The sequence below is a fragment of the Mercenaria mercenaria genome, chromosome 4 (assembly GCF_021730395.1).
Source record: "Mercenaria mercenaria strain notata chromosome 4, MADL_Memer_1, whole genome shotgun sequence".
Classification (NCBI taxonomy): Eukaryota; Metazoa; Mollusca; class Bivalvia; order Venerida; family Veneridae; genus Mercenaria; species Mercenaria mercenaria.
In genome coordinates, this window is record NC_069364.1 from 18710229 (window position 1) to 18737026 (window position 26798).

The window sequence follows — 26798 nt, forward strand, 5'->3', positions numbered from 1 at the left end:
AGATTTACAAACTTGTTCATTAAAAGTTGTTTAAGTATCGTCTTTATTTCAAGATCTAGTGTATTCTAAACGAGGTCAAGCAAACCAATTTCAACAAACTTGAAGAAACATTGCCCATGGTGCTACAAGCCCGGTTCGGTGACGATCAATTATGTGTTTCTATTGAAACTTTGTCGGCTTGTACAAAGGACCAAGTAAAACTACGGGCATTTGTACATACCTAACAGAGGTTCACTACAAGATGTTTTCGACCTGGTTTGGTGTATTTCTGATATTTCTGATAATAAAGTTGAGAGTAGATGTTTAAGTAACAAGAGGACTATGAGGTCATGAAACAGTCACCCGACATCATACACCAGTACCTGATTTGGTCTTAGTCTTTCTTTATTATCAGGTTGATCATTAATCATTTTTCAGCGATATGACTTTAGTGATGTAAATTTGTACCAGCTGGATATCCGGTTAATTTGATTTAACACCGCGTGTCAAAGTTTCTTGGGCTATGCCGAATTGAAATTATTCCTCATACCCTTTCCGTATGGTTGAGATATACTTTGAGTGGGTCTGCTGTATATTAGTTCATACATGTTGTGGAAATGAACCCAGCATGTTTAACTGTGTATTTTATAATTATCTGGTAGTACCAACCGAAAATCATACGTAGCTGTAACATTGAACTGAAAAATATAAATAATACAAATAGTTTTACGTTTATTATCATTTATTATCTACAAACACCCTGAATTATTACAAATATTTAAGGAATATGTAAATATGAGTTATTGAAACACATGAGCGCATTGTGGAATAAAACGGACAGACAAACATAAAACATTGATTGATATACACCATTAAATACAATAATATTAATATCATACATTATCTAAAAACTTTAGAAATTATTACAGTTTATACATAATACTGTGGTACAGTGAAACTGAGTTTTCAGTTATACTGACAAGAATTTCATAAAACTTGTCTGTACATCAGAAACATTGCGAGTCATGCTTGGCGTCAAGTCACTTTCATATATCAGAGATATAATGTATATTGAATAGTTTTGTATTGCTCTTGTCCGTCCGTCTTTCCGTCCGTATTTGAATCGTGCATACCTCATACAGTATTTGACCCAGAGTCATCAAACCTCAAAGAATTCAGCAAGCGAAGTTGTTCACCTGGTATTTTAATTGGGATCTCACATAGCCAGACGGTCCTTGACTAGTCAAAAATATGCATGAACGTGCCTACAAGTTTGTGTCGCACGTATCTCAGAATGTATTTGACCAAAGATTATGAAACAGTCGCAACTGAACTTTTGCATCTGGGTTTCTGGTAGAGATTTCATTCAGCCAGACTAGAGTTATGGTCCTTGACTTAGTCAAAATATGCATAAAAGAACATATAATTTGTGTCGAACGTATCTTAAAACATATTTGACCAAGGGTCATAATCCATGCAATAAACAATTTCAATTTTAAGTCTTAATGTACAACGATATGGAAAAAGGAACACGAATATTAAAAAAAAGACATTCATCGAAAGGCCCTGTATGACGCTCACCTATAACTATGACATGAGCAAACGAAAGCAGGACTTATATACGCTTACTTTTGATCAAATGTGCTGACAATTTGTGGAGAAGCTTAATTGAACAATGATGAAGTCATTTCTTAATTTGTTTAAAATAACAAAACCCCAGTGATAATCATGATTTTTCACATTAAAGAAGACTAGCTTTTGCTCTACGGTAAAAGCAGAAAACTGCTGAAATTTTCAAAATGAAAACTGCCTGCCTATTGTGTTAGGCAAAAAAAGGAACCAATGTCGTGATTCAAATACGCGAAAGAACTTTATTTAAAGATACTTAATTCCAAATATGAAGGAGATCTGGGCTGCTGTTTCAATAATGTGATTTTGAAGTTTTCTGTTTATTACAGCCTGTGAAACATTGATCCTGTGGTGGTTCTGAATTTGACTTGAAAGAACTGCTGGTGACATTTTTTCTAAATAGTGAACAAATGTTACCCATGCGTTTATGCATTCATGAATACAATAAATACAATCTTTTATTAAAGTTTTGAAATGCATCGTCCTTATGGGTATTTCTGAATTATTATATTCAATTTTGCCAGGCAGTTTCAGAGACGAATATTTCAGTTAGGCAAACATGCTGCCATGGCAATCGAAATGTGAGAAAATTGCAAATCATTCCAAAATATTTCATTTCCGAACCATCAGGCCTGAGTCTCTTGTAATAAGTTTTTTCCCGAAATCGAAACGTCTTTCAGAGAGGTAGTGGTTTACAAAGTATGGACCTATGGAAACGGAAAGGCAAAAGACAAAAGGCGATCACAACGTACATGTGAGCTAAAAAACCTAAGTCAGTTTTGTTAAAATAGGACACAGTATAATTGCAAGGAATTTTTCACTTCCCATAATTACTATTTAAACTTCGCTCCCAAACACTTCGACTCATTAGCGTACTGTAAATCACAAGACAACTATAATAATAGTAATGTTGCAAGTAAAGGTCACAAGGTGCAAGTGTGAATCATGCACTTACGGCTTGCTTTTGTCAGCAGCGACTGCGCCGTCCTTGAATTGTTGTTTCATTTTCTATAGATATTAATTCTTCTGTGCTCTTGACTGTACCACCGTCGATTATTCACATTTATCACACGGTCTGGAACCGCTGTCATGAATGTTTCCTTTGCATTTAGCATCACAATAAAGCGGTTACACTAACCTGTGGTAAATAAACTGGCATGCACTTGAATCGAATTGTTATTAACAGAACGTGGCGACCTTAATCTTGTTGTTGTAGGGTCGTATCAATCTTTGATTCGTCCTCATTCATATAACATAAATTTCCAATAATTAAATTTTTCATTATTCATCTTTTGTGTAATGTTTACACTTTTCATGGCTTTTCTGTAGAACTGTCAGTTTTAACATTTGCTAACTTCTATCGTATAATAAAACGGATTTCTTCGTTTACTGCTACTTGTGGCTATGAAACCATCCGATAGCAAGACACAACAACATTTCGAAACACAAGCACACCTCTGCATCATCCCATCATCTCATTATCACTAAAACTCTTTAGCATTCTAGTATTTCAGCGTACTATCTGAACAACATATCACTGCTCCCAGCGCTCCTCTAGCTGTGTCATCTCACCATCAGCACAACACGCCAACACTTTAGCTTTATATCATATCAGCAAACAATCTGAACAACACACCACTGCTTTCAGCACACCTCTGTATCATCCTATCATGCCATCATCAATACAACAAACACTTTAGCATTCTAACATTTCAGCATACTATCTGAACAACACATCACTACTCCCAGCGCTCCTCTGTATCATCTCACCAGCAACACAACACGCAAACACTTTAGCTTTCTATCATATCAGCAAACAATCTGAACAATACATCACTGCTTCCAGCACACCTCTGTATCATCCCATCATGCCATCATCAAGAAAACAAACACTTTAGCATTCTAGTATTTCAGCATACTATCTGAACAACACATCACTTCTTCCAGCGCTCATCTGTATCATCTCACCATCAATACAACACGCCAACACTTTAGCTTTCTATCATATCAGTGAATAATATGGTCAACACATCACTACTTCCAGCACACCTCTGTATCATCTCACCATCATAACTGCACCACACCAATATATCTTCTCAGGACCACTTCAGCATACCACCGGCAAGTTAGCTATACACCATCACACCATAGCACTACTTCAACGCCACTTCTGTAATTTTACCATCATTGCAGTACAAAGATATCCCCTCACACAATCACTTTAGTACACACATTTTTGTATGATAGCACCATGATAGCAGGATATCATGATTGCAACACAACACTACTTCAACACAGCACTTTTACAACACTCCTCTGTCTCATTTCCAATCATTACGGCACATCAGCCTAACATCCCTTCACCCAATCACTTCAGCTCGTCACTTCAAATTTACACCATTTTACTAGTTTGTCATCATTATGTCATGTCCCGACTTCATCACATCCTTTCAATTATTTACAATCATAACATCACGTCTTAACTTCAGCGAACCCCAATTACAGGAATTTACTTCTTCAGCATAACCGTCAGTACAGTACATCACCACTTAAAGTTTAACTTATTGATATAGACTTTTGAAATTCTACTGTTGTAACTACACATGCTTTTTTCCATTTTCTAATACAAGAAGGTATAATGCGTTATTTACAAAATAATTTCATAGTTCGACAACTATAATATTTCTTGGGGCCATTATTTATTTAGTTCGACAACTATAATATTTCTTGGATTAATTTCTTCTTTTTGAATAAACAATGACAAGTTAATACCTAACAAAGAGTATGTCATTTTTTCGACTGTGTTCAAATTGTGGAGTCAATCATGGCCTCATTTAGTTACCTGGACTGAAAGTCGGGAAAGTCAGAAAACTGTAGGACGTACTAATGTCTTTAAGCATATAACTGTCAGGTACACATACACACCAATGTAAACCCAACATTAAAACCACTGCATCCACAAAATACCATTACTAGACAATTAACACTACCTGAGTAAACCACCATTTCAACTCATGATAATGAATTGAACATTAAAAACTTAAAAGTACCGCTGCATTACAAAATCATATTTTCCTACTTGAAGGAAAAGCCATTAATAAAGAAATGCAGAAAAACCTATTTAACAGATCCGGAACAAGAGCTGTCCGTAAGACAGCGCGCTCCACTATTCGGGGATTTGACAGTAAAATGAATATATGTCTGAATAATAGACCTCTACTTTAAAAGGAAGATAACCAAGGGGCATAATTCCATCAAATACACAAATTTGAGTTATTAGGATTGTTACAACACATGCAGATAATGATGATAAAGATATATTTTGAGTTTCAAGTCATTATCTTATATAGTACCAAATTTATGTCCAGAAAACGAAGTTTGTAAAAAAATTAAGTATAAAAGGGGCATTATTCGGTCAAAAGTACAATTCAGGGTTATGAGGATTGTTACCACACATGCAGATGATGATGATAAAGATACATTTTAAGCTTCAAGTCTTTATCTAGTATTGCATTAAAGTAGTATCCATAAAGCGAAGATTGCAAAAAAGGTTAAGTACAAAAGGGGCATAATTCTATCAAAAACACAATTAAAGTTATGGGGTATGTAGCCACACATGCAGATGATTATAAACAAATACTTTTAATTTCAAGTCATTATCTTTTAAAGTACCAAAGATATGTCTATAAACGAAACGTTCGAAAAATATTAACATGAAAATAATTCTAAGTATAACTCCTTGGTGACCTTGACCTTGGGTATAATGGGCCCAGCCCCTACACAAACTTTGTTTGTATGCTGGACAATGTTTATGTGAACTTACAGTATAATATAAGCAAAAGTAACAAAGATATGACAGAAAAACAAAGGTTGCCAAAAAACTTAAACCATAAAAATAACCGAAGTATAACACCTTGGTGACCTTGACCTTGGGTATAATGGGCCCAGCCCCTGTACATACTTTGTTTGTATACTGGACAATGCTTAAGTTACAGTAAGATATAAGCAATAGTAACAAAGATATGACAGAAAAAAAGGTTGTTGAAAAAAACTTTAACCTTAAAAATAACCCAAGTATAAGACCTTGGTGACCTTGACCTTGGGTATAATGGGCCCAGTCCCTATACATTCTTTGTTTATATGTTGGAAAATGTTTATGTAAAGTTACAGTAGGATATAAGCAAAAGTAACAAAGATATGACAGAAAAACAAAGGTTGCCGAAAAACTTTAACCTTAAAAATAACCTAAGTATAACAGCTTGGTGACCTTGACCTTGGGTATAATGGGCTCAGCCCCTACACATACTTTGTCTGTAAACTGGACAATGGTTATATGAAGTTACAGTAAGATATAAGAAATAGTAACAAAGATATGACAGAAAAACAAAGGTTGCCGAAATACTTTAACCTTAAAAATAATCTAAGTATAACAGCTTGGTGACCTTGACCTTGGGTATAATGGGCTCAGCCCCTACGCCTATTTTGTTTGTATTCTGGACAATGTTTATGTGAAGTTACATTAAGACATAAGCAATAGTAACAAAGATATGACAGAAAAACAAAGGTTGTTCAAAAACCTAAACCAAGAAGGGTCACGCCGGCCGGGGCGAGTAGTATAGCCCCCATACTCTCCGAATAGTGGAGCTAAAAAGTACCAGATTCTGCATGATTGAATGCTCCTTATATTGATAGATTTATTACCATTAACCCACTTATGCTTCATGATTCACGCCAAGTATGTCCGTATTTTTTGTCGTATAATTTTGTCACAGACAGGGCAACGAGTCAATGGATCCGCACACTCCATGCACATACGGTGATGCGTGCATGGCAAGAACAAAATATTGACGTTATTCCTACGGCACTTCATACAAATGATAAACTTCTTCAAACGTTGGTTTTCTTCAGCTGGCGTTTCTGTAAAATAAATACATGTATATAAATATTTTCTTGTCATTTCAACTAACGTCATTTGTTGATACAGTTGCAGGTCACTGTTAGAAATTATAAGATTCAGTAATGCACCGCGCCGTAAGTGAAAATAACTTTGGTTATTTAATCTTAGATTAAGTTGTTATCAGGACACTTCATTTCGGTAAATGCCACATTCGAAAAAGACTAAATACAAAATTTGATAATAAGTTTTTCTTTCATCAAAGCTAAGTTATTACTGAAACGAGAAAACAACCCACAATTTAGGAAAATATTCAACATATATGTCATCAGTTCAAGGGAGACAACAGTTGTGACACAATGCATTTAGCTCGCGTTTAATTAGGTTGGCTCCATTATCCCGATTTCTCCCGATTTACACTGGTTTTAGCGTTGTATGAATCGAGCCCACATCATCTCTGATCAATGTAAAAAAAGGTTCTGAAAGGCTGGCGAGCTTTAAATATCGATAAGATACCATAGAACAACTCAAATAAAATTTACATTGTCAAGATTTGAAAATAAAAGGTTTAAATATAACAAACTAAAGCGGAGTCTTGTAGAGTTGAATAAAGTCAAAGGGCAGATAAATCATATTTTTTTTTTGTTTCTGTTCGGTTTAACGTCGCACCGGCACAATCATAGGCCATATGGGAAATTCCCAGCTTTAATGGCGACGAAAGACCCCAGGTGCCCCTCCATAAATTATTTCATCACAGGCGGGCATCTTGGTTGAACCACCGACCTTTTTTAAGCCTCACATGAAAAATAACTGTTTATTTACAATATAATCATGTTGATCGTATATAGCCTACATGTATGAAACTGGATAGGTACGAGAGTAAGTGGGAGCGAATGCAAACTGCCACACGATATTATAATCATGTAGTTTTAAGGTCAGATTTAACTTAACTTACCCGCTGCGATTTTAAAAACCAATCACAATGATCTGTTTTGGAAACAAGATACTTATTGCAAAGTCAGTTTCTTTTTCTAAATTATATCAAACGGCTGATATGCCGTAAAATTAAGATCAGGTGTTATTCGCAGAAAAATTTGCATCGAAATACAGGAAGAAAATGAGCATGTTTTTAAGTTTGAATACTTCTTCGACGGAAAAGACCGATACCTGCTCGAATTTTAACGATTTTACAAGATCAGGTTGCACACCCCTTTTTCGAGGTGCCGCTCACGTGATATAGTTAGCGATACCTGTAATTAATTTTTCAGTGTTTAATGAAATATTTCAGTGTTCTAGACTCATACAAGTCGAAAGATTTCCTGTGGCCAGAAGTTATTCAGACCAGAAATTGTTACCGATGTCTGTGTGACCACAGTGTAAAAAGTAACTTATGGATGAATAGCGAGCTTTTTTTATCATACCATTACGCATTAATTTAGGAAATATTACTCCATTCTACATATTTTACATGTAGATCGATGAAGTATGTATTTCCAAAGAAGTATGATATACACAGAATCGCAACAGGAGGTAATATTTTTTTAATCTAATCCAATTTATTTTTATAGCTCTTTGGTATTTCTTAATTCTGTAAGTCATTGTTTTGAGCAAAAATAACTATATTTCCCTTTCATGTATAACATAGCTTTTAGCTCAACTGGTCACATTCCTTGACTATTGAAAACACTTTACTAGAGCTATCACAAATGTGAATCATGCCTTCACCTGGACGTCGTTGACATATAGAGCAAAACAACACAGAACCATAATCGAGGAAATTAAAGAGCATTAAAAAAAATCTCTTATGCATAACTAAGTATCAATATTGATCAGTGCTGAAAGTTTGAATAAATTAATATATGAATTAATGAATCATGAGGAATTCAGATCACAAGTATTTCTCTATATATTATATAGCTTGCCAGCTATATTGCGAAAACGGCGATACACCAATCACATACCAGTAAAAAAAACACGTGATATCACCCATTCCCCATGTGATACACTACTTGTTGCATTCCAGGCCGCAGGTAATAAACATGTTACCAAAACTGGGATTGCAAGCATCTGGAAGAACTTTATAGACTACTTGACCTGACCTATTGTAAATGAAAGTATTCTGACTGACAACTGAAACATGTTGTAGTTCTAAATACGTATACATTCTAACATGTAAATATCAATATCTTCGTGTATTTATTCAGTGTTTGTTTTTTTGCCTGAAAAAGATTTGATTTAACTTATTTCCAGATCAAGGCATTGGAAGCAAAAATATTTAAAATGCACATGTTTTCGATATTTTGTGTTTAGTTTCGTGATATACTTTGTTCCTATCGTTATCCAAGCAGCGGAAAGTTTCGCTCTTGTAACATGAAAATAGTCACTTTAACATTTAATGCTGCATATGCACATGATAACAGTATCATCGGAGCTCGTAAAACGTCAAAGATTGTGTTTATTAGAGAGTAAATCAAACAAATAGTGCTAACTCTTATCTGAGTCTTTTCAAAGGTTAAAGTATGGTACTGCTAATGTTCAACAGTTCACATGCAGTACAGTTACTGTATAAGCGCGGAAATAACTGTAAGAAACCTCTTGTAGTATTATATAACTTATTCCCTATTATATCGAGTAGACTAGATCTCAAAAACAAGTCACGCGGCTGCTGAAATTATAACACTTGACATACATGACAATACGATACACTCCTTGCTACATTTAAAATTAGATGTATGTATTTGAAAGGGAAGTGATCGTTACAATATCTAAATTTAACATCTTAAAAACCGCGGAAAAGCCGCTTGAATCTGTAGTGTTCTATTGTTTAAGACAAACAGCGGGTGATAGGGGCACAGCCTGCGACCCGAAGCCCCCTAAAAAGCGACCCTAAAAGCAAAGAGCATTCATTTTTGATTGCCTAAAACTTCGAAATCAGTCATTTAAAATAAAACATTCGGTTATCTCGCAAATTTTATATGGATACTAACTATAATTGCTGAAGTGATAGGAACGGAGCATGCCTTCTTAAGCAAAACCCCGGAGCCGCACCTGGAGATGATTAGAAACTATCATCCTTAATTGTTAATATGTCTTTCCAAGAAAAGAATAAAATTTACAGAGAAGAAACACTTAGTAACTGAAAACAATTTAAAAGTGTTTTTAATGAATTAAGAAAGTTTCGAAACAAATTCTAACTAAGGCAAAAAAACACGATGTGCTAAACGCAGTAATCGTAGTATGCGAACGATAACACTCGGCCGATTGTTTGAACTTTTGACACTTTCAAATTTGAAAATACTTTCAAGATTCTTCTATTACTTTTGAATTATCAATATATGAATGCAGCTGATATCTACTTTTAATTTATGATTCTTTATCTCATGTCAATGTATTTAAAACATTAAATAATTTTCGCTTAAACATCAAGAGACTTTCGTGTTACAAAATCACTTTGATAGAATTTAAAATGCGTTTGACGTTATCTTTGAGCGCAGTAACTAACACACGTTTTGTTATGGAAGAGATCATAGAACCGAAGCCCCGACAACAAAGGACGACTACTAAAAATAGTATCTATATCTGCAATATATAACGTTAATTTGAAGTAGTGTTCCCGTAATGATTATCGGCAATTTCCGTGTAAAAACGTATTCTCGTAAGTTATATCGACATTTTTCGGTCATACGAGTAAAAAAGCTTTTTATAACAACCGAAGGATGCCGAAATCGTACATTGACAATTAGCCTGGTCCCCAGGCGACATTTTAATGTATGTTGTATCGACATTATTCGGTCATACGAGAAAAAAGCACTTTTCATAACAACCGAGAGATTCCGAAATCGTACATGGAGAATTAGTCTTGTCCCCGTCTGATTGTCAAACGTAGAGAGTAAGTAAGCACGGGCACCAGTCTGGTTGAGAAAACGTAATCGTACGGAGAATAACGATTGTTATAACAGGTCCACTACCTTGAGAACAATTGTCACTATGTGAACAGGCGTTACTATGTGAACGCGCATCACTATGTGAACTGGCGTTACTATACGAACAGGCGTCACTATGTGAACAGGCGTCACAATGTGTCACTATGTGAACAGGCGTCATTTTAATGTACAGAAATACGGAAAAAGTCATAATCGTTGAAAGCTGTGTATATCTTTTACTCTTTTTAACCAAAATTGAGAGAATGAAAGACCTCGAAATTTCTATTGTTTTTTTGAAGATATATATCAAAATACCATTTTGTATGGCCTGTAGCGCTTCTTCTTGAATTCTCCTCGCTTTGATAACTTCGATTGCGTCAATTACTTCCTCAATGGCTGGCTTTATGGTACCTGTAGTAACAATAAACGTACATTACAAACATTGTTGATGCATGCATCGTATTTTAAACAAGAGGGCCAAGATGGCGCTAGGTCGCTCACCTGAGAAACATACTATAACAGTGTAAACATGTTTAACCTAGTGATTTCATGGAAACAAATATTTTTAATAGTTTTGACCCCAGATGACCCATATTCGAAACTGACCTAGATTTTATCAAGGTAATCATTCTGACCATAATTCATGAAGATCAATTGAAAAATACAGCCTCTATCGCATACACAAGGTTTTTCTTTGATTTGACCTAGTGACCTAGTTTTTCACCCCAGATGACCCATTTTCAAACTTGGCCTAGATTTCATCAAGGCAATCATTCTGACCAAAATTCATGAAGACTAATTGAATCAAAGGCCTGAAGGGCCTGAGTCGGCTAATGATTGATGTACTGACAGTATAGTCTACCAGTTTCAGTTTGTTTTTAGTTTTTTTCTTAAAATTTCATAACACAGCTCGATATTTACCCAAAATATTATATCCGGATACGATTACACTTTTCTCCAGTTTTCAACAATATATTTTACAAATTGTGATGATACGAAGACATTTAGCAGCAATTGGCAGTATCTGACATTGAAGTTTACGGTTAAATTACCTCTTATTTAAATCTTTTCATAAAAAAGTTGTTTCGTTTCGTGAAAGCAGCCAAACATAGACGATCTACTTTCGATTTCAAAAACTACAAGAAAATACAATTTAATGTTTCGCCGATTTGTTTATTTCTCGAAAAATAAGAATTAAAATCATTTTTAATATCAGTAGTAACTAAACAAACAAGTAAGAGCTTCTTTTTCCGATAATTTATCCGTTTACTTACTGCAAAATTCAACCCACGCAAAGTTTATAGAAATCATACGATGCGTGTTTACGTTCAATGTGGGAGAATTAAGGCTGATCGGCTATGTTACCTAACGCATCCAGACGATTCAGATTTTGTTTTTAAAAAAGCATTGTGTGCGTTTCTGTAATTTTATATACGTTTTTATACGCTAAGAAATTATTAGACATGCGTATTTGCATTATTTCTATACATAATTTACGCTAATACGCATCTTATCTGGAGCCCTGTGGAACTATTTTTTGTCTTTCGCTGGATGTTACCCAAGCTTTGTAAGCCTGCGCAATTCTTAAAATGCACATTTATGCTTAATGAGTTACATTCGAGTATTGCACAATTACAAGTCATAAATATGACAGATTACATCGTATATTGGTCATAGCAAAGGGAATTGACACAACTTACTTTCATTCATGCAGTGAACTGTTTGAAGTTTGAGAAATCTAATGGAACTACATCCCTTCACGTGTTATTCGGTCCATTTAGAGAATCGCTGAACAGCAAGGACTCGTCAAAAGGCTTTCAGCCTTTAGCCGACTCAAAAATACAGCCTCTATCGCATACAAAAGGTTTTACTTTGATCTGACCTAGTGACCCAGTTTTTGACCCCAGATGACCCATTTTCAAACTTGGCCTAGATTTCACCAAGGCAATCATTCTGACCAAATTCCATGAAGACCAGTTGAAAAATACAGCCTCTATCGCATACACAAGCTAAATGTTGACAGACAACAGACAGACGCCGGACATTGAGTGATCACAAAAACTCACCTGAGCATTGCTCAGGTGAGCTAATAAAAGGTCTGTTGTTTGAAAATACTATTCAAGTCTCCATAGGCAACTCTTTGCAGAATTAAATGATTATTACGAGAGCATGTCTGTGTGACGTAAGTTTTCGTTCATATTTCAAGAAATCACATGTACAATATCCGACAAGTAAGTTAAAACAATAACATATATGCAAAATAGGTTTGAGATATATTTCGACTTTGACACATTGAGCAATAACACAGCTTTACTAGTACTATATTAAAGTATGTGTTAAAACAGATGAGTCATTTAAATATTCAGATATTTTCTCAGTCAGGTTATAACACAAGACAATATGTTATTATTGCACCAAGTTATGACGCCAACTGTTCTGATTTAAATGTACATAGATCTATCTGAAAATGCTGAAATTTGATTATAACATCTGATGTTTATTTCGTTTTTAAATCTGTCACGGTGGAAAAACAGATTAAAATGTACGGAAATACCTCATCATATTAAAGGGCAGTAATGACATCAACACTAAATACCGCAACATATTCTTTCAATTGGGTCAGCTTATTATAAAGTTATTTAAATATCCATGCATGGATGAAAATGACAGAGACTAGAAAGAAAAAACAACCTCAAATATTTGACTTCAAATGTGACACTGACCTTTCGGCTAGGGTCTCTGTGTTGCATACGACACATCAACTTATGACGAACATTTGTGCTAAGTAATATATAACTACATGTACCTTGACGAATCACACAGTTTTAACAAACACACACCAAACGTTGACATTAGAACTAGGGTGTCTGTGAGTTATGAAAAACCATCTAATTATTAGAAACATTTTTGACAAGTTTTTTGAAATTCTTAAGGAGTAGGCACACACTGTTAACCTTTGACACCTTAATATTTAAGCTAGGGGCCTTGGATATGCACATTACATCCCATCTTTATATGGTTATTCTAAAATCCACCGATGAATCGTTGATTTACGTGGCATACTGGAAGAAAAATATGGTGACATTTGGTCTCCAAGTGTTACTTTGACTTTATGTTATGGGTCTTGTTTTCGACCGTGACACATCGTCACATTATGTGGAAGCGTTTGAATCAAATAATATTATCATCCTTAATTGGTGGTATGTACGAACTGGCCAATAATATGACGTTAACATTAGACATCAAAATGTGACTCGACTTTCAAAGTAGGGGCCTAAGGTTTAGCAGGAAAATCCCTGTTGAACTATGACCTCTCGTTTCAACACGAGGGACATTTGAGAGTTGACAATCAATATGTATTATCTCTTGAGGCATGGCAAATTTATGGACGTTCCACCAAAAAAGACGCCATTAATGCATGTTAACATTTAACCACGAAGTGTGACCTTGAACTTTAAGTCTGAGATCTGGACGTTGCGCATGACACATTTTCTAATTATGGAAATCATTTTAGGCCAAGTATTATTAAAATCCTTTAACAAATGATTAAGTTACAGACCAGGAAGGAAAACATCCCTGTTGACCTTTGACCTTCAAGTGTGACCTTAACCTTTCAGCTAAGGTTGTTGTTGTTGTACACATCATATAATCTCAATAAGGGATCATTTGAGACGAGACAAGCAATATGTACTATCCCTTGAGTGATGGCAAATTTATGGACGTTGCACGAAAAAGACGCTGTTAATTGTATGTTAACATTTGACTTCAGTGTCACCTTGAACATTAAGCTAGTTATCTGGAAGTTGCGCACAACACGTTTTCTCATGGGAAACATTTAATGCCAAGTATTATAACAAGAGCTGTCCATAAGACAGCCAAGCTCGACTATTCGAAATATTGTCACAGAAGCTGGAAATTATTACCCAAAATGTTAAATATCAAAAGAGTTTTAAGTTCAAAAGGGGACATATCAGAGTTATGGGACTTGATGCTATCAACTAGTTTTATAACCCCGAAGAAACATGTTAAGTTTCAATTCAATATCTGCATTAGTTTTGGGGATAGTAACTTGCATGTAAAACTTTAACCAGAATTTTCTAAGTCCAAAAGGGGGCATAATTTGCTCAAAATACATGTTAAGAGTTATGGAACTTGACCCAGTGAGGTAGGTAATTGATCTAGAAAAAGAAAAAATAAGTTCCAAATCTATATGCCTTTTAGTAATAGCTGTATGTACTTGCACGCAAAACTTTAACCAGAATTTTCTAAGTCCAAAAGGGGGCATAATTTGGCCAAAATACATGCCAGAGTTATGGGACTTGACCCAGTGAGGTAGGTAATTGATCTAGAAAAAGAAAAAATAAGTTTCAAATCTATATGCCTTTTAGTAATAGCTGTATGTACTTGCACGCAAAACTTTAACCAGAATTTTCTAAGTCCAAAAGGGGGCATAATTTGGCCAAAATACATGCCAGAGTTATGGGACTTGACCCAGTGAGGTAGGTAATTGATCTAGAAAAAGAAAAAATAAGTTTCAAATCTATATGCCTTTTAGTAATAGCTGTATGTACTTGCACGCAAAACTTTAACCAGAATTTTCTAAGTCCAAAAGGGGACATAATTTGGCCAAAATGAAGGTCAGAGTTATGGGACTTGGTGCTATCAACTAGTTTTATAACCCCGAAGACACATGTGAAGTTTCAATTCAATATCTGCATTAGTTTTGGAGATAGTAACTTGCATGTAAAACTTTAACCAGAATTTTCTAAGTCCAAAAGGGGGCATAATTTGCTCAAAATACATGTTAGAGTTATGGAACTTGACCCAGTGAGGTTGGTAATTGACCTAGAAAAAGAATAAATAAGTTTCAAAGCTATATGCCTTTAAATGATAGCTGTATGTACTTGCATGCAAAAACTTAACCAAGGTGTGACGCCGACGCCGACGCCGACGCCGACGCCGACGCCGACGCCAGGGTGAGTAGAATAGCTAGACTATTCTTCGAATAGTCGAGTTAAAAATCCTTTAACAGATGATTAAGTTACAAACCAGGAAGGAAAACAACCCTGTTGACCTTTGACCTCAAAGTATGACCTTGACTTGGTGTAATTGGCCTTGTTGCGCATAAAACATCGTCTTATCATCGGTAAAATCTGTGCTAGGTAATATGAAACTCCTTTGACGGATGACACAGGTATTGACCGGATATGAAAGTGTATCCAGGCGAACGAACGGAATGTCGGCAAGAAAAACACAACCCTGTAGTCCCAAACACTAGTTTTCAACCAGAAATGACTAATAATAAGATGTGTAATGTATAAAATTAGACAACCTCTGTTTCGTAGTTCCTGTACAGCTTCATTGAAATCCTCTAGCTGGTACCCCATCTCTACACATGTTTCCCTATGTTCATTCAAAGCAGCTCTGAATTCTGGTTCCCTAAGTACCATTTGCTCCATCGCACCTGACAGACCTCGGTCACCCGACTGTGTACCATTTCCCTGGGCAATTTATAATGATATATTGATGACTTCAATATGCCCTCTTTAGGCTATACAATATACACAGACATACACAATGCAAGTTAATTTTGATTTAACTTGTATAAAAAAAACATTTTTGCAAGCCGTTACGCGGCTGAGTTCCACTTTCTCGTCGTTTTACTCTTTTTTTGTCATGAGGTGTAAGCCACCAATTTTAAGTGCATGGCTGTATTCTGAACAGAAGCTTTCGAACTTAGTGCAGAATATAGTACGTCTATTATCTATATATATTTGCCTGCTAATTAGTCTATTATACTTTTTTATATTAGTAACCTATTTGTATATCCTTTGATAAACAACGCTTGGTGCGCGTACCATTTAAGAACATTACGACATTTTGCGAATAAAGTCATGTAAATTATCAATCAAAAACCTACTTGTGTCTTATGGTCTTTTATTACATGTTGTTTTTTCAGTGAATTCCCGAAATATTAGAGTTGAATATACCTGGTATTTTCTCAATGATTTTTTTTCACTGACAAGAAACTATACAATGGGTAACTCTTGTCAAAACATCAAACAAAAAAGAAAATTTGTTTGTGTTACATGTTAAATCAAATATCTTCCACTCATGAAAACCGTAGCTTACATTTTCCCTCGAGGCTATGCTACTCGTGTAAATGTTGCATCTGATGTTCACTCGTGAAAGAACATCCAATCTTACTCGGAAACAAACAAATACCCTATATATTTACTATGGCTTAGAGTTCAGATGCTCTCGTGTGTTTTTAAAACCGCTTGCCGTAACGCCCTAGGGCTTCATTACATGCGTATCTGAATATAATTCATCCGAGTTATATCAGACAATAAATCACGAGAACGTCTCCATCTTTTGATAAGTAATTTCACTTGACGATTCTCTAAGAACAAAGATAAGCCTAAAAGAAGTCCACTGCCTGTCTTTTTATCCAGATTATGCGTTGAAGTTTTGTTCTGCAAAAACCGATGCAGGAGTGAAAGTACATGTATAACATATTTTGCAGACAATCTAGATGTGTTTTTAGAAAATCACCTGATTTTCATAAGCAACTGCTGCTTGAATCACAGCTATATATTCATCACCCTTCTGTTGTCTCGCAAAAGGGCAGGCTGGGAACCAGCGACAATGCTCAGTCCAGGGGTCATCATCCGGGTCCCAGCGCTGAAGTCCGCCGTCACAGGCAAAACAACGCACGCGATCTTCGAAACCTAAAATAAGCACCATTTTTAAGGTTAAATTTAAGATAGAATATATGAATGTCGAGGTCAGCATTTTTTAAAAATCTGTTTAGTTCATTATGTTTTGATTTGTCATATAAAGCCGCGTTGTGCATTAAAATGTACAAAGTCATGTAGGCATACAGCTGACACTATTTCAAGCTACCAGCTGCAGCACAGCTGGCTGGAGTCTCCGTCAAGTAGGTTATAAATATCAAGGATATGCCTGTCTGTACGTAGTATAGCGCATGATTTTCCAAACCCTAGAGACAGCGAGCTCTAGCTAGGTTTCTTATTCGTGTTGACCCGAGGGTGAGGAAAACAACTGTCTGACATGCTAAATAATTTCATCTGCCTACCATTGCAACTTGCACGTATTTTATGACGTTAAAATTATAACGTCACATTGGGAGCGTGCAGCTCGTTTTATTCCCTAGGGAAAAGGGTAATTTTAAGTACTTCGGAGATATCTTTGCCTTTCTCAGCTGGCTAGGCAAACAATCCTCATCTTTCCCCACAAGATAGGCAAGAAAACAAGTTGCCTCCTTTTTAGTTTCAGTAATGCTACAGAGTTCATTTCAGAACCTCTATGCGACTTCTAAATAACATTCTTCAAGACAAAGAGTAAAAATATACTCCACGGACGTATTGTACATGCTGTTTCACTCCAGAAAGAAATGGGCTATTTTGAAAATGCAATTAACACAAATACCTGTATAAAACAATCCGGCGTCTGCTAATTGCTGTGGGGTCTGTATCATGTGTTGAGGCCAGGACCTGAATGATGACAAGCGTGACTGAAGTGTTTGATATTCAGGGTGTCGATAATTAGTTGTCGTAGGATCAAGCGTGTGCCGGGCTGAAAAGTTAAAATGAAAGGTAGCGACAAACCCAAAACCAACATCTTAAACTCACTAATTTAAGTGGAAACTTTTATAACCGAGTGAGTAAAATGTCAAGCTTTTTTATCAGCTGATTTTTTTCTGTCTGTTGAAGCTTTCTCCAGCATCAATGAGCAATGCTATGTTTAGCTTCTGACACCAGGTGCAACTCTGGAATCATTTCATTCACAGTCGAAACCCAGGATAGAAACATGGACCTTCAGCAAGACGGTCGGATAATTTTAATATACTAGTAGCCTGTATTACAAATATACCGATTGTTCAAGCAAGACATACCATTCCATTGCATTTGCCTGTTATACTCTGGATCTTCTGTTTGAAGTTGCCTCTGTAATATAAATATATATCGAGGGCTTTACGCAAAACTATTGTATCTTGTTCTTTATTTATATACACTTACAATAGTTTTGCACCAAGCCCTCGATATGTGATTTCATTACCTAATAGTTTCAATAAAAGTTGCCCTAAATCAACAAGTCCATGTAAATGCTTCAATCTAAGTTTATTGAAAAGTAAACCAAATACCATTTATGAATTTTGGCAGCTGACTATAACTAAATCGTTTTCGGAATATAAACTATGCATGTTATCTCAATGATTATTTATATACTCGTGCACAGATGGAACCAGCGACGTTACGTATGTCAGCCGGATAACGCCTCCAAACTCCTCCTCCATCCCAAGAAGAGTTCAAACCCACTGCATCAATGGGCAAAGTCATAACTTGTTACTGACTCATCTTGGCACATTTTTAACTATGCGTGCACTTTCTGGAAGTTTAAATTCCACCTTACTTGCTAATTTGTGTTAATATCAAGTTACCAACATGATTTACAATAAAATTAATAACAATAAATTAAAGTATATGTAGTACCTTTAACTCAGCCAGCTGTGCTGCTCCTAGATGCTGCTGTAGATAAGGACAATTCCCAGAATGCCTCACGTGCTCCTTCAAAGGATCATCTTCTTCGCAGAAGTCTTTCAGCCCGATGCCACATTGGTAACATCGCACAAGGTCTGCGTCATCTATTTCAGAAACATTTATTCACAAGGTGACATATGTAACAAAAAGCTGAATGATGATGACAATAACCATGATAACGATAACGATAATAACAAACTTATGATGATGATAGCATGATGATGATGATGATGATGAAGATGATGATGTTATTAACAAGAGCTGTCCGTAAGACAGCCAAGCTCGACTATTCGAAATATTGTCCCAGAAGCAGGAAAATATTACCCAAAAAGGTTAAATATCAAAAGAGTTTTAAGTTCAAAAGGGGGAATAATTTTACCAAAATGCATATCAGTTATGGGACTTGCTGCTATCAAGTAGTTTTATAACCCCAAAGGCACATGTGAAGTTTCAATTCAATATCTGCATTAGTTTTGGAGATAATAACTTGCATGTAAAACTTTAACCAAAATTTTGTAAGTCTAAAAGGGGGCATAATTTGCTCAAAAACATGTCAGAGTTATGGGACTTGACCCAGTGAGGTTGGTAATTGATTTAGAAAAAGAAAAAATAAGTTTCAAATCTATATGCCTTTTAGAAATAGCTGTGTGTACTTGCACGCAAAACTTTAACCAGAATTTTCTAAGTCCAAAAGGGGGCATAATTTGGCCAAAATGAAGGTCAGAGTTATGGCACTTGCTGCTATCAACTAGTTTTATAACCCCGAAGACACATGTGAAGTTTCAAATCAATATCTGCATTAGTTTTGGAGATAGTAACTTGCATGTAAAACTTTAACCAAAATTTTCTAAGTCTAAAAGGGGGCATAATTTGCTCAAAATACATGTCAGAGTTATGGGTCTTGACCCAGTGAGGTTGGTAATTCATCTAGAAAAAGAAAAAATAAGTTTCAAATCTATATGCCTTTTAGAAATAGCTGTATGTACTTGCTCGCAAAACTTTAACCAGAATTTTCTAAGTCCAAAAGGGGGCATAATTTGGCCAAAATGAAAGTCAGAGTTATGGGACTTGCTGCTATCAACTAGTTTTATAACCCCGAAGACACATGTGAAGTTTCAAATCAATATCTGCATTAGTTTTGGAGATAGTAACTTGCATGTAAAACTTTAACCAAAATTTTCTAAGTCCAAAAGGGGGCATAATTTGCTCAAAATACATGTCAGAGTTATGGGATTGACCCAGAGAGGTTGGTAATTGACCTAGAAAAAGAAAAAATAAGTTTCAAAGCTTTATGCCTTTAATTGATGGCTGTATCATGTACTTGCATGCAAAAACTTAACCAAGGTGTGACGCCGACGCCGACGCCGACGCCAGGGTGAGTAGAATAGCTAGACTATTCTTCGAATAGTCGAGCTAAAAATGAGCAGTCAGATTTAGGTCTCGTAGTCAACATGATACCAATTCAGAAGTTCCGTCTAAGATTCCGGAGTGTAAGACAACATAGTGATTGCAGTTTTGCTGAATGTCTATTAATTAGATGAATTTTACGGAAATAAAATATGTTATAGATATTTTTTTGGTTTTTGCATATTTTAAAAGGTTGCACAATTATAATTAAATGTATGGTTTAGCATCTTTGGATATATTCCAGACTGATTTAGAAAGTTGGGGACTATTTATTACAAAGGTTGATGAATATCACAAAAGTATAACCCTTATTTTTCAAATCGATTTTACAGATAGAATTATACAATGAAAAATTATAAAATGAAAGTTGGCGTTTTAGGACCACTTACTTGTAAAAAAGAATCCAGCCCCGGCCAATGAAGGCGGATCAGGTCTCCTGTGTGTCCACCTAGCGTATGTTCTTAGCCTATCACTGTATTCTACATAATCTGGATGTCTGGCTGGGGTAGAAATGGCAGAAATATTTGTACGATCATTTCTCAGTTCTTCAACATGCCTTCCATTTTCCTGTCTCCCATGGTGAACATGTTCAATATATTCGTTCAAGCGATCCCCGCTGTAACCATTGTGTAATGCATGTTCATGGCCACCGACAATCGACCTGGACGCTTGATCAGTTGTGACCGGTAATCTAAGAGACAATCCACTTGAAAACGCAAATTCGCTCCTATCAGAACCAGCTTGCTCTTGTGAAACCTCCTGTGAGAAATGGTCAGTCATCGAGTATTCACGTGTTGATAGCACAGGGTATGGTTTCTTTCGTGTGTCTATCCGTCGGGGCGACAATACTTTTTTCGATGATTTTAAGGATAAAGGTTTTGAACCATTTCCCTGCTCTAGATATTCTACCTGGCACATGAGACAAACAGATTTTCAGCCCAAAATGTCTCAAATAAATAAAAAAAATATTACTCGACACATTTTAATTTCATTCAGTACATATCCGTGTATTAATGTGACTTGCAACTACAAAATTTGTTATTTATCCCGGGTTAAGAATTATTTTCCCACAAGATATTCGAAAATTATGTTAATTATATCCAAGAAAAGATCTTATAAACTGTTGTCATTCCGACAAAAATTCAGTTTCTTTCGCCTCATAATGTAGGGTTTTTTTGGGTTTTTTTGTAAACACCGCCGCATCAAAACCTTGAACTGTATGGTCCAAACAACAGCTAGTTTAGAAACATCTGTCTAGTTAAAAATATTTTGAATTCCATGCGTTCAGTAGAAGGTACGTGTGTAAGTTGCTGATTAAGTCGTGCATGTAAATCATACTGAAAAATTTCGACTGTGCACTACGCATGTTGATCTTCAAAGTCCTGAAATAAAAGTACATGTATGTTATCTGAAATTTTATTACCAGTACGATGCAAAGCAGTTTTTTGAATAATTAACTGCAATTTCAAAGACATGGTACTGGTTGCAACATATATATCGTACAGCATATGTTATAAGACTGTAATAAAGTTAAACTATTTTATTAATTTCCATGTTATACTGTTCTACTCTCTTTAAAATAAGATTTTACTTAACAAAATCAAGCCTATTATTACATGGACGGTGACAGCCATACCCACCCGCCGCTGTGTTCTATAGCGGAAAGGGGGGTTAAACCACTTAAAGAGTCATAATTTCACTGGTTTTGTACAGTAAGAAAGGTAAATAAAAATCATTTTAAACAGATTGGTGGTTCTTGTGTTATGCCCCCCCCCCCCCCCCCACCCCTGCAATTCTTATATATCATTGCATTCTGGTGAATTTCGTTCCCTTAATAGTTTAATCGTAGACAAGCTCCTAGACTATGATATATCTTTTTACATTTTTATGATTGAATGTAGTGAACTGAGCCAGTCTATATCCTAGCTATATCCAATATCAAACAATAATTTTAACATCACACCTCTATGGAAATCTCTAAAACAGACTGGCTTTTGTCTCAGACATAAAACTGGAAAAATGTAGAAATATATTCATTATCAGTCTAGTGAGCAGTTTGGGTTAAGCGTTATAGTCACGGAAAAAAGGAAACGAAAGTTTATGAGCTCTGCACTTCCTTTCATTGGAATCAATCAGTATGCCAAGTTTCAGGCAGATAACTAAAAACTATTCAAGTCAAGAGTTATGATCCTTGCAATATGCAATATACCAATGGGCATGTTTTTGTGTTTTAGTACATTTATAATTATCAACAGGACAAAATCGTTAGTATTAAAGAGGGAGATTATTAAAAATATCAAAGACATGAATTATGGTTTTAAAGTAATCGTCCGGGAAAAAAAAAGAGAAAAATAATTACAAAAACCGAAAAAATTAAAATTATTCAAGATAGCGTTTTTAATACTTTTACTGTGCTCCGCCTAATTGTCTGACATTACGACTTTTAACCGACATTAATTTATTTTACTTCAATACCATCAATAAATATGATTATTAGGCCCTACGGCCTGTCTGACGTGCATAATCGATTTGGAATACGGCCTGTCTGACGTGCATAATCGATTTGGAATATCTAACAGGTGTGTTTTATAAACCTATACGTATATATTAAACTATATACGTAACTTTTTTTTTGGCTTTAACATCTGCTCATCCAAAGCTCAGGAACGTTATAACGCACCTCATAAGAAATATATTGAAATTTTCAACAAGTAGGCCTACTCGCATGCATTTATGCCTCTTTCCTTCCGGCCCCATTTCTGCACCCCTCTGGATTTATCAATATAACTTCCCGCGTGCAAATAAAGTCATAATATATACAGGCTTAATACACTCCACTATCGCAACTAGATCTGTTAAGGCATGAAAACAATAAAGCAACTAGATAAGTTTAATCAATAGTATCGTTGATGTAGTAACTGAAAATACAACATAAAATTGGGTCAGAAAAGTAGTGCATACAGCACATGTATATTGACATATTGGCGTGAATGCAAATGTAAACAAAGAATCAAGGTCACTTTTGAGCTAAGGTGAGACAAGCAAAAGCCGACCTATATTTAGGTAATTGGATCCTTTATCCAGCTATCCAGCTGGCATATATTCAGCAAATGTATAATATTTGATATATGCGTAATATTTATAGTTCAAATATGCAAAACAAAACACGAGTAATTGCTATAAAACCCCCGCCTCCAGCGTAATAACTGCTGCAAATGCATAACATAATGCTAAATATTTACATTTCAATATAAATACATACAAGAAACGTAAAAAAGCACTGCGTATTTACCTGTTAGTATGTGATAAACCGTTTGTCTTTTGTATACAACATTATTAGCCCGGCTGATATAGCGTGAGGCTCAGATTGGGGACCAACGAGATACTAGCTATTTGTAAACAAACGCAGTCGGCCGTATTATTTACCGGTTTAGGTTAATCACGCATAGACGCTATGGATTAGTATCTTATATATAGATATACGTTTTTTGTGCATTCGGACGTAAATGTACTTTTAATATTGAACTAATCCAAGTAAAGGGGTGCTATAGTTTACTGAATATATATTTGCACCAACCAATCGGACGAACTAAACTTGTCACGTTGGCGCAGTAGGTTAGAGTAAACATCGTATGTAATTTATTAGGAGTAGGTGCGGGTTCGAATCCCGGAAAAGTAAGACTTTTTATATAACTATGTCCAACTTTTTTCACGAAAGAGGTTTTTAACGTTCGTGATTCAACGAACGATTCAGAAACAGACACTGCCAGCGAATCTGAGGATTAACCTTGTTTATTTGTGAATTTAATCTTTTTTTTTTTTTTTTGATATGAAATAAACTTTTAGAGAAAAAAAGTAACAGAAAACGAATGGGAAAACTGATTTGTTTGTTTTGGGTTTAACGCCGTTTTAACAGTATTTCAGTCATGTAACGGTGGGCAGTTAACCTAGCCAGTGTAAGTTCCAGGATTCTGTACCAGTAAAAACCTGTTCTCCGCAAATAACTGCCAACTTCCCCACATAAATTATCAGAGGTGGAGGACGAATGATTTCAGACACAATGTCTTTTATCAAATCGTTACGGAGAACATATGCCCCGCCCGAGGATGGAGCTAGCGACCCCGCGATCCTTAGATCAACGCTCTCCCTACTGAGTTAAGAGGGTGGACAAAAATGCAGAAAATGAAGAAAAATAATTCAAAACAGTAAATATTGAAGTCCAGGCAATAAAATATGATAGTACTTTTTGAATTATGATTCATAAGTCAATAAAAAGAAATTTTGTTGGGGTTCGAACCCACAGGTTGCGTGCACGCCATGCATCAGGGGCAAACGCACTTACCAATACGCTGTGCAGTCTTTGATCGCAACTCGGTTAATTTCTTACATTACATACCTATTTCTTACGTAAATCATCAGCCGAGATTATCCGAAAACCAGATCCACCTTAGTTAATGAACTCTCCCAAAGGTCATTTTTGAAGGTCAAAGTACATTATATATAATTGATGACCGAAGGCATTATATTGTATCATAGCAAAGCCATCTTATATGCCCCCCCCCCCCCCCCCCCCCCCCCCCCATTATGTACATGGCATTCAAGTCGGAGAAAAATAAATACTATTTGAAGTTGTAGAATATATATATAACAAATGACATTTTAGAATGTAAGGTACAAGTTTAATATGTGTATGATGTGTGGAATTAGACTGGAAATGCTTGTTCTTTTCTGACGAAAATAAATAAGACTATTTAAAGGTCCATTACTAAAACCCGAACGAGTATTATATGAAAACCAGAGTTTGTAGCTGAGACTTCCTATTTACTGAAAATATGGCCCACTGCATCGGTTCTGACCAAATAGTCATGAATATGTTCAAGAATAACTAACAAATAAACAAAAAATGTTGCCTATGTCAAACCGAAAGTATGCTTTCCGACTGCTTACGAACCCATCGAGCATCTTCGGACTTTTTCGGAAGAATCCTCCGAAACGAGGCTTTAATTTATAAATAGATGCAAAATATATCATATGCCCAAACGATAACGTGATTTTTACAAACTTAGCACATGGAATTCAACAATTTTGTAACTCACAAAAACTTCATGAAAATCATTCTTATAATACAGGTAATATACAGCTATACTACAAGTTTTCATAAGGACAATTCAGGCCCTTCCCGAATAAAAGTGTTTTTACAACTTCGTCTGTAAACTTTTTCAGTTAATCTCTTTTCAGTATAATTTTAAGAATATAAATGAGTAATTGTCTAACACTGCAGAAACAAAGTATGATTGAAATTTACCTAAATACACTTATTTATGCACACATGGCTACATTAATTTAATAAGATTTTAGACATTAAAGACATTGTCTTGGCGTAATATATGTCACTGTCAATTTTAAATTTAAATTTTGTACATCTCATATTTTTCGTGCAAGTCGTGCATAATTACCATCATGGAAATACAGTTATTTTGTTGCGCGTCTTAAATGGATATTCGTTTGAAACAATTTTAAAATCACGTGATCCCGAAGAATTTCCGACCGATTACGGAAAAGCGATAAACACGAAAGTAGGACCAAATGACCCCCATGTCAGTCTAAGAAAATACAGAAACAATAATTTGTTTCTCTGTACATGTGTTGATTTCAAGGGAATATTGCACGGCTATCGTAATGTTTAGTACTATATTTCAAAATGTGTAGTCTTTTTTTAAGATTTATGTCTATTCGTTTGTCTTTATCTTGCACCTTTAAAGCAGGCTTTTCATGTAAGATATGATAAAAATATACATGTCTTTAATCAAAGCATATAATTATATTGAAATCATCTTTACAGTGGCAAAACAATTCGTAATATAATGAAAATATTATGTAGGTTTCCTTAAAAGTAATAATTCAATCATAAACTTTATAAATATCTTCCTTTGTAACATGTAATTTGATTGGCTGATTTATTTAAAGTGTAACTCGAGCGAGCGATACGGGCTAAGCGTATAAATTTGTACGCTAAGCGTATATTTTACCCGGTAAACGCGTAAAAATACACGGTGAGCGTGTACTTTTATAGATCTACCGATTGAAATACACGGTAAGCGTGTAAATTTACACGCTAACCGTGTATTATGGTACCGCTCGAGCGATTATAGACTTTTGACCCAAACGGTGCGTCATATCTCGAACTGAGACTCGATGAACGAAGTACTGTATTGGCGCAACGTGTTAGGCACCCTAGGTCCGGCGTTCGATACTGGGTTGAAGTAAACTTTTTTACCTTTTTTTCAGCATTGATACAATACCGTTTTTTTCCACTGGCTTTGAAAATAATACAGTAATTCAGCATACACTTTTTTTCGTGAACATCCATTTATACCGACGGAATGTAAGTACAGTACCCAA

At 35.5% G+C, this 26798-nt stretch overlaps 1 protein-coding gene across 2 annotated transcripts in view; it reads right to left on the reverse strand.

The window, feature by feature from the left end:
- Positions 1–704: 704 nt before the first annotated feature.
- LOC123551118 (death-associated inhibitor of apoptosis 1-like) overlaps positions 705–26798 on the reverse strand; it is a 49959-nt gene continuing 23865 nt past the window's right edge. The window contains exons 1-9 of one of the 2 annotated variants that reach the window (XM_053540605.1): positions 23689–23761; positions 20786–21778; positions 18942–19093; positions 18344–18395; positions 17878–18024; positions 16981–17156; positions 15758–15926; positions 10741–10836; positions 705–6525 (exon numbers count right to left, since the gene is read on the reverse strand). In XM_053540605.1, coding sequence (XP_053396580.1) covers positions 6335–6525; positions 10741–10836; positions 15758–15926; positions 16981–17156; positions 17878–18024; positions 18344–18395; positions 18942–19093; positions 20786–21314 — 1512 coding nt within the window. In that variant the 5' untranslated portion in view covers positions 21315–21778; positions 23689–23761 and the 3' untranslated portion in view covers positions 705–6334. Of the gene's footprint in view, positions 6526–10740; positions 10837–15757; positions 15927–16980; positions 17157–17877; positions 18025–18343; positions 18396–18941; positions 19094–20785; positions 21779–23688; positions 23762–26798 lie in introns of those variants that run through there. The other variant, XM_053540604.1, reaches the window with a different exon arrangement.